General features: G+C 43.2%; 2 protein-coding genes across 3 annotated transcripts in view; one reads left to right on the top strand and one right to left on the bottom strand.

Moving 5' to 3' along the window:
* CFAP52 (cilia and flagella associated protein 52) overlaps nucleotides 1–12,728 on the bottom strand; it is a 33,383-nt gene extending 20,655 nt beyond the window's left edge. Inside the window, exons 1-5 of one of the 2 annotated variants that reach the window (XM_065897263.1) lie at nucleotides 12,650–12,728; nucleotides 6,095–6,294; nucleotides 5,572–5,708; nucleotides 2,077–2,205; nucleotides 772–871 (exon numbers count right to left, since the gene is read on the bottom strand). In XM_065897263.1, coding sequence (XP_065753335.1) covers nucleotides 772–871; nucleotides 2,077–2,205; nucleotides 5,572–5,708; nucleotides 6,095–6,294; nucleotides 12,650–12,728 — 645 coding nt within the window. Of the gene's footprint in view, nucleotides 1–771; nucleotides 872–2,076; nucleotides 2,206–5,571; nucleotides 5,726–6,094; nucleotides 6,295–12,649 lie in introns of both variants that reach the window. The other variant, XM_065897264.1, reaches the window with a different exon arrangement.
* Nucleotides 12,729–13,532: 804 nt separating this feature from the next.
* STX8 (syntaxin 8) overlaps nucleotides 13,533–19,347 on the top strand; it is a 240,326-nt gene continuing 234,511 nt past the window's right edge. Inside the window, exon 1 of the mRNA XM_065897507.1 lies at nucleotides 13,533–13,584. Within this exon, the coding sequence (XP_065753579.1) occupies nucleotides 13,568–13,584 (17 nt within the window). The 5' untranslated portion in view covers nucleotides 13,533–13,567. The remainder of the gene's footprint in view (nucleotides 13,585–19,347) is intronic.

Here is a 19,347-nt window from a genome sequence, read left to right as displayed (position 1 = left end):
AAAACAAGACCTACAAAGGTCCTTCTGGCGACTCCTGTTTCCTCAGACTCAAAGATGGGTAAGAACAGCTTCGAGGGGAGCACAATAGGGCCAAACTCAGAACTGGAGGAAACATTAGACTTCAAGCAGCCTGTGCATTTCACCGGAAGTCGACCTGTGTCTGTTAGCCTGCGCATCCCGAGACACCTCCGAAGGGCTCCTAGGGAGAAACTGTGCTCCTCCAGAGAGAATGTGCATTTGCTTTATCTCCTATTTCAAAGTCTACACTCATAAAATGAGTATGCGTTAAAAAAGAGGAGGTGGAGAATGGGGTTATATGCATGAATATTTGAATCCACCTTAAAAACATACGAATAATTCCTCCTTATGGAGGAAACTGCATTTCAACAAGGAGTTTCGTTGTCAGAAACTTTATTTCTGGTGCAGAAATAACATAAGTGGCAAAGGGAGGTGCTGGGGGCTCTGAGTACCTCCTGGCTACGTTGCTTCCCTCCAGGTGAGGCAGGTTCCTGGGGTCTGATGGCAGTTCAGGTCCCGCTGAAACAGATTTCCCCATAGCTGCGTCTAGGCAGCCTCTCCAGCTTCTCACGGGAGCTCCCTCACCTGTGCCTCCTCAGTCAATGTCCCCCATGTCCAGACCTCACCTCCCCACCCCTAGCCCTAGGTACGTGTACCTACACACACGTACACACACATGCGTACACACACAGACACCTATCTTGGGAACTTGTACTAACAGCTACCTAAAATAACGCTTAGAGTAATACTCACCGAGATACTCATGACTATTCTTTTCATTTGTCCTGTATGGCACTCGGTTGGCCAGATCTTTCTATTTGGGAGATCCAGTTCCCATACTCGAATTGTCCCACTGGAGAAAAGAAACCAGCAATCAAATGGATACCCATTTAATAGACACTTCATCTCTTCTCTGTTTTCTGCAGTGCCTTGAAGGAGAAGCTGAAAGGAAGAGAACTAGGTATTTCGGGGGATTTGTTACAGCCTGGTGATCTACCCAAGATACAGTCGTCCCTTGGTATCCACGGGGGATTGGTTCCAGGACCCGCCAGCGGACACCAAAATCCGCGCATGCCCATAGCCCATAGGTGGTCCTCCTCGGTATCCACGGGTTCTGCATTCGTAATTCCGCACTCACGGATTCTACCAACTGCAGATCTAAACATGGTGCGTCATCCACAGTTGGTTGAATCTGCGGATGCAGAACCCAGGGATACCGAGGGATGATTTTATTCCATTCAGTGCTCACAACCACCCTGTGAAGTAGGTTTTATGATCCCCCCACTCTCCAGATGAGGTTTAAATTCAGGTTTTGACTCCTGGAGACACATTATCAGCAGACATCAGAATTAGCTGATACCTGCTGCTCAATCACCTGTGGGAGAGCAGATAGACCCCCCGTAAAAGTTTTAGGCAAATGACTCTGCAAACCTGAAGGGAGTTGAAGAGCTTCACGGCCACCAGTGACCCCCCAAAGTCAGGGTAGGACGTGGTCAGCTGCTTTAGGATCAGAGAACTGTCCTGATAAGATTCTCTCCTTAGGGGCTGGCTTTCATGCCAGTTAGTTTCATGGCCTCTGAATAAATCCTTCCTCGTAATTAGCCACGGAACAGATGCCTGCCGGATGTCACAAGGTGGGGGCAGGAAACAGCACAGATTCTTTATTCTGGCTGGAAAAGTAACGAATGACATGCGCCTTTCACAGATGAGAGACCACAGGTGGGCCGAAAAGGATCGTTCCAACCAACATATGCTTCAACCCTACCTTCAGATTTCTGACCTGCGAATTGGTATGTGACATGAAAGGGGATGCTTTTATATAGGTTTAACCTTCATGTCAAACTCCAAACAGGGCTCTGATAGGTGAACCTGTAAATTAAGTTCTTCTGTTAGACAGATGCAGGCCTCTGTTCAGACCTTCAGCTTGGTACCCCACCCGCCTAGCTGCTCGATGCTGACCCTACCAGAAATGATCGCATATGGCTGATAGTCAAACGTTTGAAACTTGCTGGTGCGAGTGATTTACAAATTCTGGACACCTTGACAGCGGATGCGTACTTTCCAGCAGTGACAAACATCTCATCGCAGCAATTGGAGAAGATGACCGTGGTGGCATTCCCGACGTTGGGGCCGGCAGCAGGGCTGCCACAGATGGCGTCTCCCTTGGCTATGCTCCACACCACCACACTGCCCAGACGAAAGGACAAAGAGAGTCAGGGGAAAACAGGCTTTCAAAATAAGAAACGGCTCTTTTAGCGGTTCTAGAAGGAAAAAAATTAAAAGGTTACTTACAGAGGAACAAAAGAATTACACCACCCCTCTGCCCCCCAGACGTCTCCTCAATCGCACTGGGTTCAAAGATAAATGGGTGACATTTTAAAAGTTTTGAAGGAAAATGATTATGAGGCTGGAAAACCATCAGCCTGTCAATCAAGTCTGATGCTAAATCTAAAGAGATTTTCAGACAGGCAGGGCGTAAAAGTTTACCACTCATTTATCTCTTGTAAAAAAATTTCCTTGGGGAAGTACTCCAGCAAAAAAAAAAAAAAAAAATTCATTAATTAGAAGCAATAAAGGGGATGACATGGGCATGTTTTCAAACTTGAACATGTAGCTGATTCACTTGGAGGGCTTAGTAAAACAGAGAGTGCTAGGACCTACCCCCAGACTTTCTGATTCAGTAGGTCTGGGGTGGAGGCTGAGAGTCTGCTTTGCTAAAAAGTCTCAGGTGACACTGATGCGGGAGAAGTGCGGTTGTAGGTTACCTTTTCCATCTTTCTGAGTACAGTCATACAATTTAGTCCTAAACTGAGTAGTGTTTGCTTAATGATATCAAACATGTGTGTGGGGGGTGTTACATTAAACACTGGGGTCAGAGTATTAAAGAAAAAGAATGCAGATGGTACAAACCTGGTTAATGGAAAAACATGCCTACCTATGTTCCCCAAGTTTTCTACGTGTGGAATGAATTATCAGAGGTGGTCTAAATCAAGGTATAACCGTGATCGCCAGGAAGGGGGAAGGAGGTCGTATAAGAGCTATGAATTCTTTTTCTTAGTAGGAAGTTGATAGATACCACCTAACGTGGAAAAATTGAGAGGCATGTCACTTAAAAGTTGTAAAAAACTAGAGAAACCAATATCAAAAAAGACTGTTAAAACCTCATACCCAAGAGAAATAAAAATGTACATCCACACAAAATCTTGTACGTAAATGTTCCTAACAGCATTAGTAATAATAGTAGCCTAAAAGTGGAAACGACCCAAAAGTCTATACATTAATGAATGGATAAGGAAAATGTGGTATATCCATACAATGTGAAAACAGTCACAAAAGGCCGCATATTGTATTATTTCATTTATGTGAAACATACAGAGTAGGCAGATCTATACACACAGAAAGTTGGTTAGTGGTTGCCTGAGGCTGGGGCAGGGGCAGTGGTGGAGCAGGAATTGGGAGTGACGGCTGATGGGCACTGGGTTTCTTTCTGAGGTGTTGAAAATGGTCTAAAATTGATTGTGGCAAAGGTTGCACAATATAACACGTAAAAAATGTCCTTGGGGAAGTATTCTGGCAAAAAAAAAAAAAAAACCAAACAAACCCACTCAACTAACCACTATACTAAAAACCACCTGACTGTACATCTTAAATGGGTAGATTTCATGGTATGTGAAATGTATCTCAATAGGGCTGTAAAAAAAAAAGAATCCAAGTGCCTCTGGACAGTAGAACTCTTCATGGTGGAGGGGATACAAATTTTGAATCCTTCTGCATAGTAGGACAACACACTTGCTTTATAAACCATGAACAGGTATAGCTTTAATTTTTCAAAAACAAGTTTAAGATTTAAAAATAAATAAAAGGCGCCAACACAGATAGCTGGCCAAATAAACTCCAGCATATCCATACAATTGAATAACATACAGTTGTTGCAAAGAGCGATATGTATTGCCTACATATATACACGTAGAAGATATCCTTGGTATAAAGTTAGTCAAAAGCAGGTTGTAGTACAACACTGATAGTACAATAACATTAATGCAAAAGCTTCACAGATAGGTTACAAAATATTCAAAATGTATGCATATGCAAATTCTAGAGTGTCCAGTCTAGTTCCCAGCATCCCTTCCGTTTCTCCCCCTCTGTGGAGACGCCAGGTGGTTTGGGTAGAACGGAGCCTCCCACACGGCCAGGGTTGACCCATGACTATACAAAAGCAGCCAACAGGACCCCATGCTCTTCACCACCGTGACTATTCGGGGACGGGCACGTTGCATTTTCCTACAGCAAAATTTGTTTTTCTTTCAAGAAGAAACTTTCTTGAGCATGTTTTTCTCAACATCTCCAGTTTTCCGTAAGCAAATCTTCGATAGCCTAAAATCAAGCTTAAAATTACAGAGGAGATGACAGTTTTGCAGATTAGTCTTGGTTAAGGAGCCGTTTTATTCTCCCCCCAAGGCCTAGCCTTGGCAACTCTTCGGCAAGGTCTGGGGGTGGGGGGTGATAATTGCCAAGCTTGAAAAGCCTCTGGGGCTGGGACCCAGGCATCAGGGGTCTTATTTCCTCAGGTGATTTCAATGTGCACGCAAGCTTTCAATGTGCCTTAAGTTGAGCTAAGAATGTTAATAGCTGATTTGTGGATGCATTTCTTACACACAAAAAAAGCCAAAACAGTCAAATGGGGATAAGCCAGGGAAGTCTGATTATTTACATGGCAAGAGAATGACCGTGAAAGGAGGAAATGTCGTGACGCTTTTGTTGATTTGCTATATATTAAGACAACTGTCAATATACACTACACACAAATGTAAACTTCCATTGTAATTAACCTGTGGATCTCAAACAAGAAAATATCTGTGAAAGTGCACCAAAGCATTAAATCCTACACAAACCTCAGGTGTTATTTTTCTTCTATAAATGATGTTCCTTTAGCATTAACACAGGAATAGGTACTACATTGATTTTTATTCCTAATATAATGCTGTGAAATACTTTTCCCCCCCACAATTTCATTTGTATGTATTCTCTCCCTCCTAAACTTGACCGTGAGATCCTTGAGCGCCAAGATCATGTCTTGGTGAGGCAAGTTAAAAAATTTTAAATGCCACCTCTGGAGTCACACTGCCGGGGTTTGTCCCCCAGCTCTGCGACTTAGCAGCTGGTGAGTTTAGTTCCTCAGTGATATGGTCCCAATAGCTCCCACCTCATGGAGTTGTCATGAGGCTTAAATGAGATAATGAAGTTAAGTTACTCAGCACACACCTGTCCCATAGTAAGTGCTCAAAAAAAAAATTAGCTGTTGTCTATGATGAGAATGATGGTGACAAGATGATGTCATCTTCTCGATTTAATTGCATATTAGAATCACCTGGGAGCTGATTTCAATGCACTGCCAGGCTTGAGAATCAGCGTCCCATAATACTTTCGTCATAGCCTTTTCACACCACACACGCTCTATAGATGGGCAAACAGAGAATGTTAGATAGGAGAGGGTACTTAACACGTCTAGAAATATGCATGGCGGAAAATAGGTAAATATGCTTAGTTCATTACCTTCCATCATCTGGGCCTCCTAGTGATACCAAGTACAAATCATTTGGTGAAAAGGCCAGAGCTTCAATTTTGCCCTTGTGAAGTGACAGCCGAGCAATCAGCTCCCTTTTCTTATAATGCCACAAAATGATATCCGCCTGGGAGCAAGAATACACTGTCAGATCATAGACAGGCTTTGAAAGAACTGGAAGAGATAGCTACCCCTCTCGGTGAGAAATAATCATTCGTCACTTTTCTAGAAATTAGAGCAGGTCTTACAAACACGACAGCAACAAGATGGACACAGTTGTAATCAGGGACGTTTGTTTCTGAGCGTTACCGGTCACAAGTTGCACCATCGGGTATAAAACCACTAGGTTCCTCAGCTCTCAGCCTGATAGGTTGAAAATGAGTTCCGAGAGGGGTCAAAGGAAGAGGAGGAAGGGTGTACACAGGGTAGCACACAGCTATTCTGAAGTGGGCAGTTTTTCTTGGGAGGCACTGCTAAATCTATTGAGAATGAATGATTTTTTAGTTTTTTCACCTTGAAGCCCATGAATGTGACTTGTCCGGAAGCAATGTAAACTCCGCTCTTGGAGATGGTCACACAGGAGACATTGTTGCCATGACCGTGTAGGAAATTCTGTTCCAGAGTATTTAGTGCCTGAATGAGGATGGTGCAACCCAGAGGATAAACCAGATGCTCCTGGTCGGGATGGCATTTTAGACCAGTGGGGACATGTCCTAAAAGAGAGATTAAAAATAAGAGTAAAAAATTAAAAAATAAATCAGGGGCAGAAGTGGCTGGTGGTTTTTATTTAAATTGAGCACAAAAGAACGCTTTTGAAATAAGCCTTCGTTCAACTAAAATTGTGTGTGTGTGTGTGTGTCAGGGAGGGGTGATATGTAATTTTATTCCACTGACAAGAAGGTTGGTCTAATATATAAGCTTCTCAAACTTTAAGGTGCATAAAAGTCCCCAGGGGCTCCGGTTAAAATGCAGATTCTGATTTTAGGTCTGGGGAGGGGCCCGAGATACTGCATTTCCGACAAGCTCCCAAGTGATGCTGGTGTTGCTGTTGCTGGTCCAGGAACCTCACTTCAGACCTAGGTCCAGTGTTTGTAATTCTGATAAGCACAGAGCACATGAAGCAGGAGAAGCCTGTCTGGGTGAGCGCATAGCCATAGGGAGAACGTGAATTCACTACCTTGGGCAGAAGTTTGGTAAAGATAAAAATCAGGGTTTTCGTTCTAAGTCTCTGGCAGGCTGAAGAATCCCAGGACTTCTCATAGTGAGACCCCAATCCTCCAGATATTTGCCAAGAACCATCTCAACAATTATAAATCTTTGTAATATGTTCTAATATGAAATAGACATGAGTCCTCCCTTGTTACTCATCTTTGGTCAGAATTGCTTTGGTTAGTTTTCATATCTATTTTGCAATATACACTTTAAAGTCAGCTTGAGTACTTGAAAAACTCATGTTCGTATTTCGGGGAGTGGCGTTAAATGTATAGATTAATTTAAGGAAAAATAATTTTTATAATAATACGTTATATTTCCTTTCTAAAAGCAGGGTATGTTTTTCCATGAAGTCTCCTTTTATGCTCCCTGGCGGCATTTCTAATATTTCTTCATAAAGATCTCACACATTTATTTTGTTTACTTCTTGGTAGTTTAACATCTTCTTTTAATTGCTATTTCCTTCCCCATCAAAAGAGTCACAGATATTTATTAATATAGTTTTCTGGTCCTTAATGAACTCAGCTTTTATATTTAACTCCCTCTGGAATTTAGTTTGATGCATTATGTGATTCCAGTAGCTAGACGGATTTGTTTTCTTCAAATGGCCAAATATATTAATTGAATAAATGATTTCTTTCACTTTCATTGTGATCATCGTTCCTTTTTTCTGCAGTCAGTTTTTATAATACTAAGGTTTGTGTCTGGGGGTGATCTTGTCCTTGTGAAACGTATAGTTAGTTTTTCTCATCGCAGGCTCCTTATAAACAATCATATGGCTACCCATAGGGTAAAAGTAAACTTAGATCCCTACTTCACACCATCCACAAACAATACATTCCAGATAGATCAGGGACCTAAATGTGAAAAACAAGACTTAATGTACATACAAGTCGTAGGAAATGACTAGAAAGTGACGCAAAAGAGCAAATCCTAACAGCGGAGGCCAATATGTGCATCAAGTTACGTTAAAAATCACAAACTTCCTGGGAGTTCCCTGGTGGCCTAGTGGTTAGAATTCTGGGCTTTCACTGCCGTGGCCTGAGTTCAATCCCTGGTCAGGGAACTGAGATCCTGAAAGCCGCGTGGCACAGCAAAAAAAAAAAAAAAAAAAGAAAAAAAAATTAAAAACTAATGACAAAAGACAAAATGAAAAGAAAACCCAAACCAGGAGAAGATATTTGCAATGTCCGTAATAACAGACAGAGAATCATACCCAGCAGAATATGTAAAGAACTACCATGAAGCAATAAGAAAAATACAAACTGCCCGACAGAAAAATGAGCAAAGGCTACGAAGAAGCAATTTATGATGGAGGAAATTCAAAAGCCAGAAAACGCATAGAAAGATATGCAGCTGCACAAGTGACCAGGGAAATGCAAATTATATCCAAAACGAGATACCATTTCATTTCCATCCTAATGGCTAAAATTAAGTAGGTGGACAGTACCAGGCATTAGTGATTTTCAGCAAAGGGAACACTCACAGAATGCTTAATGGGAGGGTAAATTGGTAGAATTGCTTTGGAAAATGTGCCCATATTGAGCATCATTGAATACATGTACGTATCCTAGGACCGAGATCTACTCTTCAGTATATAACCTAGAGAAATACTTGCAGTTGTGCTTATGGGCCATGTACAAAGGTGTTCACTGTGCCGTTGTTTATATTAGTAAAAAGTGGTAAATGAATAAAAGCCCATCAACAGGGAAATAGATATTTAAAGCAAATTAAATCATCACCCAAGTAATGTTGGGTGAAAAAAGCAGGTTTCAAATGTACAATAAAACAGAAGATTAATCTTTTTAAAAGATTATAAAATATAAGAACATGTGAACATATACAATTTATATATAGTATATCGCATGTAGTATATTTAATATTTTACATATATAGTGAAATTTTTAAACATAGCTGGGAAGGATGATTCAGGATAATGGTTGTCTCTCTAGAGGAAGAAAGAATCAGACAGTGTTATAGGAGAGAGAACTGAAAATGTACAGTACCTGGAAGATTCAAGTGCACTTACATATTTACACCCTCAAGTTAAAACTCATAAACTGTCATGTAACTCTACAATGAGTGCTAGTGTCACCATGATAAAAGGGGCTTTGCTTTTGCTTCTGATTTGTTTCCATGTGAGAGCTACTAAACTCCATTACCTGGTGTTTAGGGCCTCCAAAATCGAATCCCAGGCTCTCTTTACTGTATTATCCTGCCAGTCCATGACACTGAAGCCAGCCAATTGTTTGCCATTCCCCAACTGACCCCACACTCTCCCCCTTCCTCCTTGGCTCACCCTATATCTGTTCCCTGGGATATTTACTCACCGACTCCTACCCAACTTTAAAGACTACTTGAGGGCTTCCCTGGTGGTGCAGTGGTTAAGAATCTGCCTGCCAATGCAGGGGACACGGGCTCCGGCCCTGGTCCAGGAAGATCCCACATGCCGCGGAGCAACTAAGTCTGGGCAACACAACTACTGAGCCTGCACTCTAGAGCCCTCAAGCCACAGCTACTGAGCCCACGTGCCACAACTACTGAAGCCCGCACACCTAGAGCCCGGCTCTGCAACCCGCAACAAGAGAAGCCAGGGCAGTGAGAAGCCCACACGCACCGCGATGAAAAGTAGCCCCCGCTGGCCACAACTAGAGAAAGGTGGCGCGCAGCAAGGAAGACCCAATGTAGCCAAAAAAAAAAAAAAAAGAGAGACTGCTTGAATTAATCTTGACCCCATTCAAACCTAGAATAGAAGCTTTCTCCCACACTTTCATAAAACTTTGGTTATTTTCCGACAAGTAGTATAGCCTTTTTACGTAAACGTGTTGCATTGAAGGCAAAATTACGGGAAACTCAGTCACTTTTTACCAACAAACCCATATAACTACAGCCCGGATCAAGAAGCCGATTATAACCACACCCCAGACATTTCCCATCTGCCTTCTCCCAGGCTACATCTCCCCAGAGGTAATTGCTGCTTTGACTTCTATTCCTGTAAATTAATTTTCCTCATCTTAGAACTTTATATGAATGGAATTGTACTGTACAGTACGTATTCTGTCACAGCTGGCTTTTTTCATTCAACATTATGTTTGTGAAATCTATCCACATTGTTGCGTGTAGCACTACAGCCGTCCCTCTGCATTGGTGGAAGATTGGCTCCAGGACCCCCGCGGATACCAAAACACACGGACACCAAAACACGCGGATGCGCGAGTTCCTTACATAGAAGTGTGTACTACAGTCGGCCCTCGGCATCCGTGAGTTCTGCCAACCGCGCACAGATTTTTCTGCCCTCTGTATGTAGTTCATTCTTTTTCATTGCTTCAGAGTAATCCATTCTATGAATATACCGATTTATTAGTCCTTTCTACTTTTGATGGACATTTTGGTTGTAGTTTTTAGCTATTTGAAATAATGCTACTATAACCATTCGCATATATGTCTTTTTGGTATACATTTTGTATGGCATTTGGAGGATACATCAAAAATCTTTAAGATGTACTCCGAATTTATCCCAAGGAAAAAGTTAAAGAGTTAAAAGATTTAGCTATGCAGATGTTCTTTGTAGCATCTAAAAATAAATGCAAAATAATGTAAGTTATACTAAATTTTTAAAAACAGCACATTGGTTAAATAAATTGGGGCATATCTATGCAACAGAATATTATATTAAAATATATTAAAATCATGGCATAGAGTATATTTACTGCTAAGGAAAGATTTGCATGGCATCCTAGGTGGGAAAAAAATCTGATTATAAGAGAATATATCAGCATGAGACCACTTTTGTGGAAAAAATTTATATGTCAATGTATATTTGAAAGGATCATACCAAAAGTTTAACAGTGATATCTTTAGGAAATGCAATGATGGCTGATTTTTTTTCAGTTTCGCTGTATTTTTCCAATGTTCTAAATTCTTGTTCTTAAGTATGGCTATGGATTTACCCCTGTATTACACTGTATTCTCAGTGCACAGCATACTATTTGTCATACAGTCGTTCTAGATAAATGCATATTTGACTCTATGAAAAAATATAAATTGTCACAAAATCAAGAAGGTAGAAACAATTCAATTAATTTTATTCAATTTTAAAAGGCCGAGATAATTGCCATGGGAGACACTGAGGTATAATTGACCATATATTTGGTCTTTGAGAGCCACAAAACAGCACGAATTCAGTAGCGGGGCTCTCTGCTGGTCACCATTGTGACCCTTTGCCCTCATAGCAGGTCATCCACATCCTTTACCAATGACCTGGTGATCAGCCCTAAAGATGGCCAGCATCTCGGATGCACTAAATGCCCACTTTCTATCAGAGACTGTTAACCTAAAACGAAGACTCAAGAGCCAAGTCCTAGAATGTGCTAACACTTTAGCCATTGATTGTTCTGTGTCTACATTACCACAATTTTAAAGATTTCAGGCATCACAATGCACTTTTTTAAAAGTTTGCTTTTTTTTTTTTATTTTTTTTTATTTTTTAATTTTTTTATTTTGCGGTACGTGGGCCTCTCAGGCTCCGGACGCGCAGGCTCAGCGGCCATGGCTCCCGGGCCCAGCCGCTCCGCGGCATGTGGGATCTTCCCGGACCGGGGCACGAACCCGTGTCCCCTGCATCGGCAGGCGGACTCCCAACCACTGCGCCACCAGGGAAGCCCAAGTTTGCTTTTTTTAAAAAAATAGATCTTTATTGCTTGACAATACTGTTAGTTTCTGTTGTACAACGAAGTCAATCAGCCTTATGCATACATATATCCCCTCCCTCTTGAGCCTCTATCTCACGACTCTAAGTCATTGCAAAGCACCGAACTGATCTCCCTGTCCTATGCGGCTGCTTCCCACTAGCTAACTATTTTACATTCGGTACTGTATATATGTCAATGCTACTCTCACTTTGCCCCAGCTTCCCCTCCCCACCGTGTTCTCAAATCCATTCTCTATGTCTACTTCTTTATTCCTGCCCTGCCACTAGGTTCATCAGTACCATTTTTTTTTTTTTTTTTAAGATTCCATATGTGTGCGTTAGCATACGGTGTTTGTTTCTCTCTTTCTGACTTACCTCACTCTGTATGACAGACTCTAGGTCCATCCACCTCAGTACAAATAATTCAATTTCGTTTCTTTTTATGGCTGAGTAATAGTCCATCGACAGATGAATGGATAAAGAAGATGTGACACATATACACAATGGAATATTATTCAGCCATAAAAAGTTTGCTTTTTAAAAAATGCAATCCATTGCATGTTTTCATCCTTCTCAGAAAACCAAACAGCATTTCCCCCCTTCATGTTGCAAATAGGAGGGGGTCATAAGTCACATTTAGGCAGAACAACCAGGCCTCCTCTGACCAAAGCTTCTCTCCTCTCCAGCTCCCCCTGGCGTCCTCTTCGCCTTCTGTCGTGGACTGAAATCCTCACCATTAGAATCCCTCCTCCCCCACCCCAGCCCCTTCTCGTTAGTACATCAGAAGGTAGTTGGTCCCAGGGGCCTACACGGATTCTGTAGGTGGTTACTGAGGGGCAGGCAGTATTGCGGGTTGTGTGGGGCTTAGAGCCAGGGGAGAGCTGACTAGTGGGCGAAGGCTTTCAAGTCACACTTACTTATCCTTAAGGAGGAGGAGGCATTTCGTTCCTTTTAGGCAAAACCCATCCCATTCTTTGAGGCTTGGAGTGAGGATGTGACTCTCTAAGACTTTTGGGGAGGAGGGGCTCTCTGGGTCCCCAGTGCTTCGCTCATGCCAGCGTCCCAAGCTGCCTTCCAGGTGCTACCTGGGGTCTCACTCTCCCTGTGTGCACTACGTATCCCTGGGGTTCCTAAACCGCCCAACCCAGACGTGCTCTAGGTCTCACCATTGAATCCGATCACGGCCTCAAGCTCCAGCTCGGCCACCTCAGCCACCTCATCCTTGGGCGAAGTTTGGGTCTCCATCACCCGGAGACTCCGCTCACGTTCCTCTCAGCCTCCAGAGGTGCAGCGTCTTCCGGTCGTTATGGTAACGGATTTGCGCACGCGCGCCAGATCAACGCCTGCGCTGAAACCCAGCCGAAGGAGTTCGAGTCCTTTTGCTCTCTTGCAAATGGAAAGAGCCGTTCTTTTTACCTTCTAGTATTTCTCTGGAAATTTAAGGGGCACTAAATGCACAGAACTAATTCCCTCCTGTCTCATGTAAAGAGTCTGTGACCTTTGGGGTAACTATATAATCAAGCACCTTATGGCATTTAAAAATTAAAGGATTGCCTCTGATGGGAAGGCTGCTGTAAGACGGTATATAATTGATACTTCTTTGGGTCCCTTGTTTGAAGCAGGACAAAAAGGTTTTTTTTAACTATACTGAGGTATTAATTATATATAGAATTTACTTAAAGTGGGCTTTAGTAAATTTATATAGTTGTGCAACTATCACCACAATCCATTTTTTGTTTGTTTTTGTTTTAAGCAGGATAAAATGTTAAGTAACTGCTAGAGGTCTTGAGGGGCTCCCACCTACCTGAGAAAAATGCTTAGATTTTGTTCAAAAACAATTTTATTTTAATTGCACCCAACTGTTCGCGTCTCTTAGTGGGACCCGATTGCTCCAACCTACAGTTCCCCGGGGGAGCGCTTTCCTTTCTTCATCACAGTTTGGAGGCCTTGGGGTATGTATATTCACTGTGCAAACTCCAGGTTCCGGTCGCGCACGGGTCGAGCCGCGGGGTATGAGCCGCGCGGGCCGCCGTAGTCAGCTGTTGCGAGCAGGAAGTGTCCGAGGAGTGGGTGGAGACTGCACCATGGCCCCGGACCCTTGGTGAGCCCGGGGAGAGGGAGGGTGCACGCGGACCGTCCCGGGGGCCGCCGTGCTGCTGGGGAGCGGGCGGTCGCTAGGCGTTAGGGCTGCAGGCCTTTCGGGATAAGGGGAGGGGAGCAAGGCCCCTTCCCCTACTGCCAGGGGCGGGGGTTGAGGGGCTGGGCTCTGCCGCATCCCGACACCCTCGGTCTTGACAGGGGTGGCCGGGGCGGAAGACCCGGCGGACCCCTGGGGAAGCTGAGTTCCAGTGCCGAATCTCTGAGCATTCCTTTTAGCCCTTCTTGGCTGCATCTCCCGGATTCCCGCCCATCGTGGTTGTGGAGATGGCTGATGCAGGCTTCCCTGGACTCCTGCGAAAGTGAAGTCGGAGTGACCTTTTTGTGGAACGCCAGTGTATCTGGTGAACCTTCTTATTTCCCAGGTGGAGAAACCGAGGTTCAGAATTCATGGTCATCAGCGAGTTAGTAACCAGTTGGCGCAAGCATCTAGATCTTGTGGGCCCTTCAAAAAACTTAGAGGAATCTGGGAGGGAAATTATGCCGTTTATAGGGTATTTTAGTACCACGAAGACTTTCTATGGCAGCAACTTCTGCAGTAAAACAATAGGTGATCAGGGCCTTTTATTCAACAGTTAAGTCCCAAGGACTGACTGAATGATGAAAGACACAGTTCTGATACGAGGAACCTATTCCTATAAGTTATTGGACTTGAGCTTTTTGTTTACTAATTAAAAATGCTATAGCTCAACGCGGTTCTTTTGGAGAATATGTCATATTAGTACTTGTAACATAGTTTATTGTTTAAGTTGCAGATAGTCTGGATATTAAGAGATTAACTTTGCAAAATCAAAGTTAATCTACCTGGGATCTAGATTATCTGGGCCAATGGCTTAATTGATTTAACACTATTTTTTTTTCACCTAATTTTAACACCCTGATAGAAAATTTAGAAAATATGGAATATTTGCAGAGGAAAAAACCCCCATCTTTAACTCTTATCATTTGGAATAATTGCCACTGTTGATTTTTTTTTTTTTTTAAACATCTTTATTGGGATTTTTTTTAATTAATTAATTTTTGGCTGTGCTCTGTCTTCTTTGCTGCGCGTGGGCTTTTCTCTGGTTGTGGCGAGCGGGGACTACTCGCGGGCTTCTCACTGCGGTGGCTTCTCTTGTTGCAGAGCACGGGCTCTAGGCGCGCGGGCTTCAGTAGTTGTGGCTCGTGGGCCCTAGAGCGCAGGCTCAGTAGTTGTGGTGCACGGGCTTATTTGCTCCGCGGCATGTGGGATCTTCCCGGACCAGGGCTCAAACCCGTGTCCCCTGCATTGACAGGCGGATTCTTAACCACTGCGCCACCAGCGAAGCCTGGCACTGTTGAGTTTTACAATGAATTTATTACTTTGTATAATATATGTGTGTGTGTATAGATATACACACACCCCTGTATATTTTACAAAGCAGGGAACATTCCTCCATATCATTAAATATTCAGTGAAAACACAATTTTAACGGTGCTTAATAGTGCATCGTATGAATGACCATGATGCACTATGATTTAATCATTCCCCTCTTTGTACCCTTTAAAAAATGTTAGAGGGCTTCCCTGGTGGCGCAGTGGTTGAGAGTCTGCCTGCCGATGCAGGGGACACGGGTTCGTGCCCCAGTCCGGGAGGATCCCACATGCCGCGGAGCGGCTGGGCCCGTGAGCCATGGCCTCTGAGCCTGCGCATCCGGAGCCTGTGCTCCGCAACGGGAGAGGCCACAACAGCGAGAGGCCCGCGTACCGCAAAAAAAAAAAGAAAAAAAAAAAGGGATTTTTTGGGTGTTTTTTTTTTTTAATTACAAAGACTGCCTTTTTGTTCCATCTCTTATTTCCTTGGCTCACTCCCTAGAAGTGGAACTACTGGGTCCAAGGGCTAAGTTGCCCTCCACTTCCGGGAAGCTAACTCCCTCATTTTACACATAAGGTAGGAAATAAAGGTTAGAAATAAGGTAGAGGCCGCAGGGTATCCATTTAGGTTGGTAGAAGCTATCACTGAACCCTAGGCCTCTTCCACAGTTAATGTTGAAAAAGCACTGGTAAGTTTTCCTGTTCCTCTCAAGTAGGTTGACTCAGCAGCTTTCTCATTTGTTGAAAGTCAAACAATGAGGGACTGTGCTGTGCTAGGTCAGCTTCCTCGCAAAGTAGGTTGCTGCTCAGGGGAGCAGAAAGGAGTATGGAATAGGACTTTGAAAAATCTATAAAACAGACTTGACTACAGCTTTGCTCTCCTACTCTTGAAACAGCATAGCTCAGTGATGCTTTACTCCTGGGTAGCATTGTACTGTTTAGAAATGGAATATGGCTGTTACTCTTTAATGGCATATCAAAGCCAGCGGTAAGCTCAGTGTGTAATAGAAATAGCCGGTGGCGACTGTCTCTGAATGGGTTCTTTGCTAAAGTTAATCAGCTTTACCACTTTTTTCTCTCTGTTCCAGTTCCACAGCCTCTGTCATGGCATCACCATCCTCTTAGTCACTTAGGCCTAAAAACTCTAATCATCTACTTTTTCCTCACTCTTCCTATCAGATTGTTCACTAATCTCCAGTATTTTTTTTCTTTTCTTTTCTGCCGTAGCCCAATCCTTTAGAGCCTTGCGGCTTACAGAGAGTAAATATTGGTGGCTGGTTACTGCGTTGAATAGCTGGAGAAGTCTTCTACTGGTCTCTTGCCACTCTTCTCTCATCCCCCCAGTGATTTATGTACGTGGAGTTCAGGTTACTTTTCCTAAACTAGTATTTTAGGTACCTGTGTGCTTGATTCCATCATGAGATTGCCCATTACCGCTAGGCCAGTGGTTCTCAAGCTTTGCTACAGATTGAAATCACCTGGGGAACTTTACAACTCCTCACGTCCGGGTCAGACCCCGTGCCAGTTCAATCAGAATGATGCCTGAGGTAGGAGCCAGGATTTTTTTCTTTTTTTAAGTCTTCTCTGGTGATTCAACTGTGTAGCAAAGCTTCAGAAATGCTCTTTAGCGCTCAAATGAAAACGTGAGGATTATGAGGAAGACATCTGGGGTTTGGGCATCAACGTTTCATGTAACCTCTTCCAGGCCTCACTCTATGTGTACAAGGATCCCCTACACCTCTCAGATTCTCTGCTAAAAGTCAAAGCTTGTCCTGCTGTTCAAGGCTCTGCAGAAACTAGCTTCAACTCATCAGTACCATTTTATACTTTACCCTCCTACCCAGGACCACCACTCAGCCGACCGTGCCAGGCTCCTACCCTCCCTTTCATCTTTGCTTGTTCCCTGTGCCTCTCACCTCGTCTAGAATATGCTCCTCCCTCTTGTGGGAGTGAGAGGCCTGCTTTGACCTTGTGGTTCAGCCCAAGGTGTAACCTCTTGGCCCAGCCTTATCAGATCTGTCTTGGCCAACAGTAATTTCTCTCATTTCCGAACTCCGGAAATATGCACTCGCCATTTATACTCCGCGTTTGGCAGGAGGTGTGTTGTACCTTGTTATTGATTTTCATACGTGTGGTCTGGGACCACAGAGCCAGACCTCAGAACCTCTTTTCATAGATGACAACATGGAGGGAAAAAGAGGAAAATGTGGCAAAGCTGGGACCAGGACCCAGTTTTTCTTATCAGCCTCCCTCCTACTTTCTTTTTTTTTTTAATATTTATGTATTTACTTTTGGCTGCCTCAGGTCTTAGTTGTTGGCCCACGGGCTTAGCTTCCCCACGGCATGTGGGATCTTAATTTCCTGACCAGGGGTCGCACCGGCATCCCCTGCGTTGGAAGGCGGATTCTCAACCACTGGACCAACAGGGAAGTCTCCCCTCCTACTTTCTTAATTGTGTGTTGTCTTATATCACCTGCTCTCTTTTGGTATGCATGAATATATGTATATGAAAGATGCTACTTTAGGTTATAGCGGTGAGTTGCCAAGGATCCTACTGTTAGCGAACCAAACTTGGGTTGACTCGCCCGCATGCAGCAAAGCCAATCTACTGATACAATGTTGTGGTGAAGGAAAGTGCAGCGTTTATCGCAGGGCACCAAGCAAGGTCTAGTGTTAGTGCTTAAAACACCTGAATTCCCTGACGGCCTTCGGGGAAAGGTTTGTAAAGACAGGGTGAGGGGGCTTCCCTGGTGGCGCAGTGGTTGAGAGTCCGCCTGCCGATGCAGGGGACACGGGTTCGTGCCCCGGTCCGGGAAGATCCCACGTGCCGCGGAGCGGCTGGGCCCGTGAGCCATGACCGCTGAGCCTGCGCGTCCGGAGCCTGTACTCCGCAACGGGAGAGGCCACAGCAGTGAGAGGCCCACGTACCGCAAAAAAAAAAAAAAAAAAGAGAGGGTGAGGGAGGGGCGTTGCGGGGTCGTGATCAGCTCGTGGACACTCTTCTGATTGGTTGGTGGAGGGGTAATTGGGAGTCACTTTCTGGTTCCAGCTGGTCTGGGGTCTACGTGCCTTTTGGGCAGCACGCAGTTAACCTCTCCCACCCGGCGGGGGTTTCGGTATCTGCAAAGAAGCTCAGAGGACATGGCTCAGAATATTATCTACAGTCCTTGAGGAGTAACCAAAGGTTCTTGACTTTAATGGCTAAACTATTATTATTTTGTTTTGCTTGACTGTTTTCCTGCTTCTCACCTCTGATTAAATTTACTCTTTGGAACTCAGGGAAGCCCTAGGAGACCAAAGCTTTTCTATAGACGAGAGGCAGGAGGAGGACAAGGGGATGGGGGTCTGTTCCAGGAAGGCCCCATAGGGTCCTGCTCGGTTACACTACCACATTGGATCCTTACTAAATTTAAAATGTACAGCTCTTAGCATAGGACCTGGGCCAGATCAGGTACTCAGTTGTTAGCCATAGCTGTAATTACTGTAGTAAGACTCGTAAGGGAAACGACTGGAGATTGTTTATTTTTCCTTCATTCAGAGACATGTGCCAGGTCCCCTCATTGTTCAAGTGATATGTGGGAATTCAGAGATTTTAAGAAATGGATTGCTTATTTTTTCAGACAAAAATTGGAACATTAGGTTAAACAGATTTTAATATTTTTTTGAAACTTAAAAATATTTATTAATTCATTTATAATAACAATAATCAACCTATTACATTCAGTATAAATCATGTTTTTAACAGAAAATATCTATATTTTCCAAAACAAGAGAAAATAAGTGAGAAGAGTGGCATTGTTTTGCATTAAGTTCTTTTTACATAAATTTACATAACTTTTTTTTTATTCAAACAGAAAGTCACAAAAATTATAATCATCCCCATCAGTTCCCTCAGTCCCATGTCATTAATTTTTTTTCATCTTGATCTTTTGTTAGCACTTTTATGAGTTCACCAGTTTTCCATTAGAGTTCTGAAAACGCTTATTCATTCAGTTCAGCAGCAGTCAGTTACCAGAAACCTGTACTTGTCAGAGTCTTTTCCATGAATTCCTTGAAGATGAAACCCTTTTATAGGAACATTTTTGCAAAAGCATCAGAGTACACCCAGAACTGTCTGTCAATGACAAAAGACTTAAAAATGACCACGGTTAAAGATTTGATGAAAGTTCATAATAATGCAATTGACAAGGAAATTTAGTTATTTCTGAGATATACATTTTAAAGTAACAACTAGAATTGTGACTTACAACATTATACCAGAACATATAAGATTTTTAGGAATTTCATGTAATGTCTGAAACATTTATATTCACATATTTCCATACAGATAACCCAAAGAAAGTTTGGTGTTCGTTTTTTTTTTAATTTTTAAATT

Source organism: Phocoena phocoena, chromosome 19, assembly GCF_963924675.1.
Source record: "Phocoena phocoena chromosome 19, mPhoPho1.1, whole genome shotgun sequence".
NCBI lineage: Eukaryota > Metazoa > Chordata > Mammalia > Artiodactyla > Phocoenidae > Phocoena > Phocoena phocoena.
The sequence above is the reverse complement of the archived record's forward strand: the minus strand, read 5'-3'. Positions and strand labels throughout refer to the sequence as shown.